Raw genomic sequence first — 6,124 nt, forward strand, 5'->3', positions numbered from 1 at the left:
TTTAAGTGCAGAGCCTTAGTTTCATTTGTACTGCAATGTATTCAGTCTCCAACTCCAGAAATTATTTTTGTAGGCTACTCAGAATAAACATTTTATACACTTAATGGTACATTCAGCTGATAAATATGGTATTAGTAATGAGCCATCTGTATCTACAAAAGCCCTGTAAATCCTTTAATGTAGAAGATTGTATTTTTCTCCCATACATTTCTTATAAATTTTTACTTCTCTCCCTATTGACATTTTTCCCTCCGACCAATGACTTTTTCCTCACGGTCAGATTCTTTAATGCTTGTTCATTGAAGTGGCAAGTTGTCCTGAGTTGCTGGCTCGGCAGGGTGTGGCACCTGACACATGGTACCCCTCCCAGCAGACATGCATCCCAGGCCGCCCGGTCTTCATGGCCCCGTGAAACGCCGCACACTCTGTATTTTTATGTGACAGCTCTTGGAGCGCTTCCTTTTCAGAACGTTGGAACATTGCTTTTTAGTGGGTGAAGTGGCCATTTCCTCCATTTCCTTTGCTGGCTAAGAAAAAATTCAAAGCAGGAGAGGCCTTCTTTACCCTTAAACACACCTGTGAGGAATGAAGCGATTCTGGAGAGAGACTGCATGATTTACGTGAAGTTACACTTACATGGGTGTACTAAAATACTTACATTAAAAAACAAACAAACAAGTTTTTTTTAATCTTAAAAACTTACATGCCCTGCTGATATGATAGCAAGTAGACAGTAAGAATTACCGTTTTCTCCATTTCTTAAATTCAACTAGTCTGTATTTCAAGTTCCATGTGTTTTAAAGTAAAGAAGTCTTGTATTAATATGCTTCCATTGTGCACAGAAGTTCCACAAGCGAGGTCTTTGCTCTAGGAATTGGCATGTGATCCTTTTTTTGAGTGACTTTTTCCTTAGCTTCCAGAACATGAACAGGACACTGCTGCTGTACTCATGTGCGCTCACATTCAACTTTATCACTGTGGTTCGTAGTGCAGGTGTGAGCCGTGTGCCAGTGTGGACTGTGACAGAAAAACGCACTGAGCCTGAGGTTAGCCTTTATCTTTTATCCGCACAATGACCCAAAACTCATTGTGGTTTCACAGAGTTTATTTACTTATTTTTCCTATGTATTTTAGTACTTTAGGAATAAGAATTTACGTAACTTTTCTTACAAAATCATCATTGATATACAAAACTTTTCTTTTAAAAATAGGATAAAAGAATCAGAGAATCTCGACCCTTGACAAGAGGACCAAGCGCCTTTATTCCAGAGAAGGAGGTAAGTGTGTCTGTCTGAACATGTGCAGTGCCATTTAAAAGAACAACACACATTTTCATATGTAAGTGAAACTGTGTGTTGCTCTTAGGTTTCTTATTCGTGTGTTGGAAAACCAAGGAGGTGGTTTCTCTCCCTCCTTCCTTGGAGGTTTGAGTGCTTCTTATGTTTAGTGAGGGTGTTCTGGCGTGCTCAGGATGCTGGCGTGGGGCGCCAACGCAGAACCAGGATGAGTGGGCTGGCTCCTGCCAGAGTCATCTCCCTCGCATCTTCACACGGTTTAGCCACCTTCTCATTGAGTGACAACCCTCCGGACCACAGCGGCTGCGGAGGAGGCCCTGACGTGGCACAGTGGCATGCTTTGGCCCCATCTCCGCTGCAGCTCACGGACGGCTCCGCTCGTAGATGGCTGGACTCATACAGAAGACCCCAAGATGCTTTCTCGGTTCATGTAGCACCTACAAATCTATTGCTACTGCGAAGGTTCCATTTAGACAAAGAACTTCCGCTAAGGCAAAGCAAATGAAACTAACAGACACTCTCTGGATTATATTATATTTTTTAAACTACCATCTTGATTTCTGAAGATGATAGAATGGATAACACATAATGAACTAAAGTGAAATCATCTCCTTTTCCTAAACAGCTATAATTAACGTTTCTTTACAATTTATGCCTTACAACTTACCTTTTAAGATTAAATTTCTCTCAGTCAACAGTACCTTTGTGTAATTTTTTTTTTTCAGAAAAACTTTAAAGAGCCTTCTCTGAAGTGAGAACGCTTTCTCACCATCACCTGGGCTGCAGGAGATACAGCTCTAAGCCTGACTCTGCTGTTAACCAGGCACAGGACTGGAATTCAGTCTTAACTCCAAAATCTGACATATCTTTGTGTTAAGTCTAGAGAAATAATTCTAAACTGCAAATAAATAATGAGCCAGGACTGGAATTACACATTATTTGTCTGTTAGTATATGAGCTCTTTCACCTCGAAACCAGCCCAGTGTGACGCCCACACTGTCATTATGTATAAAGCTGTGTATAAATAAGCTTTATCACTCCCTAGGCAGGGAGGTCCACTCTACTGGATTGTTTTGTTTTTAGTAATAGAACAGGCTCAAAACAAGAACAGTAGTCTAGTGACCTTACTAATTTTTAAATTATCATGTTCTTAATCCCTAAAAAGACTCCAGAAAACTTCTTTAAAGAATGTTGAAAAGGCCAGGCGCTGGTGGCTCATGCCTGTAATCCTAGTTACTCAAGAGGCTGAGATCTGAGGATCATAGTTCGAAGCCAGCCCGGCAGGAAAGTCTGTGAAACCCTTACTAAGAAAAATCCAGCAGTGGTGCTTTGGCTCAGGTGGTAGAGTACCTACCCTTGAGCACAAAGAGGCTCCAGAACAGAGCCAGGCCTTAAGTTCAATCCCCAATATCAGCAAACAAAAACCAAAAACAGAAGCCAGGCATCAGTGGCTCACACCTGTAATCCTAGCTACTCAGGCTGAGACCTGAGGATGGTGTTTCAAAGCCAGCATGGGCTAGAAAGTCTGTGAGACTCTTTTTTTTTTTGTCAGTTATGGGCCTTGAACTCTGGGTCTGCGCACTGTCCTTCGGCTCTTCAGCTCAAGGCTAGTGCTCTACCACTTGAGCTACAGCGCCACTTCCAATTTTCTGGTGGTTTATTGGAGATAAGTGTCTCATGGACTTTCCTGCCTGGGCTGGGTTTGAACCACGATCCTCAGATCTCAGCCTCCTGAGTAGCTAGGATTACAGGCGTGAGCCACCGGCGCCCAGCCTGTGAGACTCTTATCGTCAATAAACCACCAGAAAACCAGAAGTGGTACTGTGGCTCAGGTGGTGGAGCACTTGCCTTGAGCTGAAGAGCTGAGGGACAGCGACCAGGCTAAAAGTGCAAGCCCCAAGACACACACACACACACACACCAGAACACACACACACACCAGAATATTGACAGGCAAAAACAAGCAAAGGAAAACATTTGTCTAAAGTACTCTAATTTGATTATCTTCACAAGCTCATGAGATCAAATGTAAATGTATATAATCACATGCTGCCACTTTTGCTCACTACAGATTGATACAACAATGCCAGGCAATTGGTAAAACAATGTGCTTCAAATGCCTAGAAAGCAGATGCTTTTCCCTCAGTTTTATAACTGTGTTTAATGTTTGATAACTTAACATTTGTTGTTTAATAAATCATGATACCAAAGCCAAAAAATTGTTTCTAGTAAGAGCAACTGCATAATTTCAGAATCTGTTAATATCAAATGAATATTTATTTGCCTCATTCAGTAGTGACAAAATTCATGTAAATCAGGGTCTGTTTATGGGACAGTTCTTACTCTGTGTTGTATTTCTTGGTTCTCAGGTCGTGCACGCCAACACTGTGGATGAGCAAACACACTTGCTCGTGGAGGAGTACTCCACGTCAGGCCGTCTGGACAACGTCACACAGGTCATGAGTCTGCATGCGCAGTACCTGGAGTCCTTCTTGAGGAGCCAGTTTCTCATGCTTCGGATGGATGGCACCCTGCCCCTCCCACACAGGCACTACATTGCAATCATGGTAGGTTCGATGCCATCCCCTCTGAAATGCAACGTGTCCGTGAGCATGTAGAGAAGTGTATAAACACAATAGAAGAACACCAACACCATTGATAACTGTTTCGTTTAAGTTTTGGTAAACTGATTGTCTACATTTAATCTACCAGGTCCAAATAGTAATTCATAGCTCTGTTTTTATTCTTGATTTATCTTTTCATCTTTGATAAGCTCAAATTACTGGTGACATTTTCCGTGGACATTTATCTTACACGTGAAGATGATTGCTGATTTGGTCAAATAAGAAGAAAGAATTAGTTATCACTAGTGGAGGTTCTGAATAAGAGAAGAATTCTTCACTTCTAAGTGTAGCTCTTGTTATGGGCAAGCTACCTAGTTATTGTTATCCGCAAGTCATATAATTGGGGAGGAGAGTCTACACTGGGATGATAGGCAGCCAGAGTGAACTGGTAGAAAGAAATAGTGCTGCCGCTGGCTGGCTAATGAAGAACATGATGTGTTTGGAGGGTCTGGGGACAGTGACTAAAGAGCTGGCCAGAATAGCCGGATTTAGCAGAGTCGTTTTTACGAAATGTTCCTTGGTTATTTTTCTATATTCTTACTGAAGATTTGAACAACAAGCAGAATTTCTCAAAGGATGAACTTGACTAAAACTATAATTTTAGCTTAATATTTTGATGGCAGTAAAGCTGGTAAAGACAGAATGCTCAGAAACAAGAGAGAGCCCAGATAGAGAGATGAGAAAGGAGGATGCATTGGTCCTTTCCTGAGAAGCAGCCATGAAAGAAAAGAGGTCGGAGTCTGCTCTGCATGCATTTACCTATCTGTCAGCACCAAAACTGACTGTGTGGGAAGGAAAGAATCCGTGAGCGCCAGTGTCTACTAGTAGCATGGGGTGCTGAGATCCGACAGATATTTAAGAGAAGTGCTTAAGTTAGCAGGAATTCTGAATTATTGAAGTACAACCTGATAAGATACTGTTGTACTATAAAGAGAATTATATGTTTGCATAGTGAATAGAGTATGTATTTCCATAAAATGACTATAAACTGGGTTCTGGGTTAATTTATACCAAGTTTTGGAAGAAATAATTGGCTTCATGTCATAATTATTTGTTTCTATAAGCATACAGCAGCTGTATGAATGATTCAAAACCTACTGCAGAAATACAATGAACATTTTCAAAGAAAGAGGATTGTTTTTCTTTTAAAAAAGATTTATTATTATTTATTATTTATAAAAAATCTTATGCTGGACACTGGACATTACGTGCCTATCACCTCAGCTGCTCAGGAGGCTAAGATCTAAAGATCATAGTTCAAAGCCAGCCAGAGCAGGAAAGTCTGTGAAACTCTTATCTCCAATTAACTATGGCTCAAGGTGGTAGAGTGCTAGTCTAGAGCAAAAAAGCTCAGGGACAGTGCTCAGGCAATGAGTTTAAACCCCAGGACCAGCACACACACACACACACACACACGTGCACAAATACACGTGCACACACACACATGTTAATAACTCCATCTAAATTATTTACAAATAGAATGAAACTAATGCATTTGTTTTATCAATGAATTATTTTCTTTATACCCTAGGCTGCAGCTAGACATCAGTGTTCTTACTTAATAAACATGCATGTGGATGAATTTTTAAAGACTGGAGGTATTGCTGAATGGTTGAATGGTTTGGAATATGTGCCACAAAGGCTGAAAAATCTTAATGAAATAAACAAGCTGCTAGCACACCGCCCCTGGCTGATCACAAAAGAGCACATCCAGGTACTGAGTGTTTCTTTGAAATGAACAAGAGTGCTTCAAAGCCAATTTTTAGTTAAATGTTTTCTTTAAAGACTTAATTTAAACTCTTGCATTTTAGAATCTTGAAAAATAAAAATGTTGTATTAATGGATGTACAAAAGATAAATTTGAAAAGTTATGGGTTTGACTACAGATGAATACATAACTTCCTTAAGGGTCGTTCATTTTGCTGGGACTAGAGTTTGGTAAGGAGCCTTGACAAGGCAGCAGGTAGGGCAGGAGAGTCACCAGCAGGCAGGTGCCTGGTCCTCTGCTCAGGGCCACGCACACGTGTGTGTGTGTGTGTCTGTGTGTGTGTGTGTGTCTCTGTGTGTGTGTGTCTGTGTGTGTGTGTCTGTGTGTGTGTGTGTGTCTGTGTGTGTGTCTGTGTGTGTGTGTCTGTGTGTGTGTGTGTCTGTGTGTGTGTGTGTCTGTGTGTGTGTGTGTCTGTGTGTGTGTGTGTCTGTGTGTGT

General features: G+C 41.1%; 1 protein-coding gene across 1 annotated transcript in view; it reads left to right on the forward strand.

The window, feature by feature from the left end:
* The first annotated feature begins 1,215 nt into the window (after positions 1–1,215).
* Positions 1,216–6,124, forward strand: part of Sesn3 (sestrin 3) — a 20,556-nt gene continuing 15,647 nt past the window's right edge. The window contains 3 exon segments of the mRNA XM_013009584.1: positions 1,216–1,277; positions 3,665–3,862; positions 5,451–5,633. Coding sequence (XP_012865038.1) covers positions 3,755–3,862; positions 5,451–5,633 — 291 coding nt within the window. The 5' untranslated portion in view covers positions 1,216–1,277; positions 3,665–3,754.

The sequence above is a fragment of the Dipodomys ordii genome, unplaced genomic scaffold (genome assembly GCF_000151885.1).
Source record: "Dipodomys ordii isolate 6190 unplaced genomic scaffold, Dord_2.0 Scaffold10, whole genome shotgun sequence".
Taxonomy (NCBI): Eukaryota; Metazoa; Chordata; class Mammalia; order Rodentia; family Heteromyidae; genus Dipodomys; species Dipodomys ordii.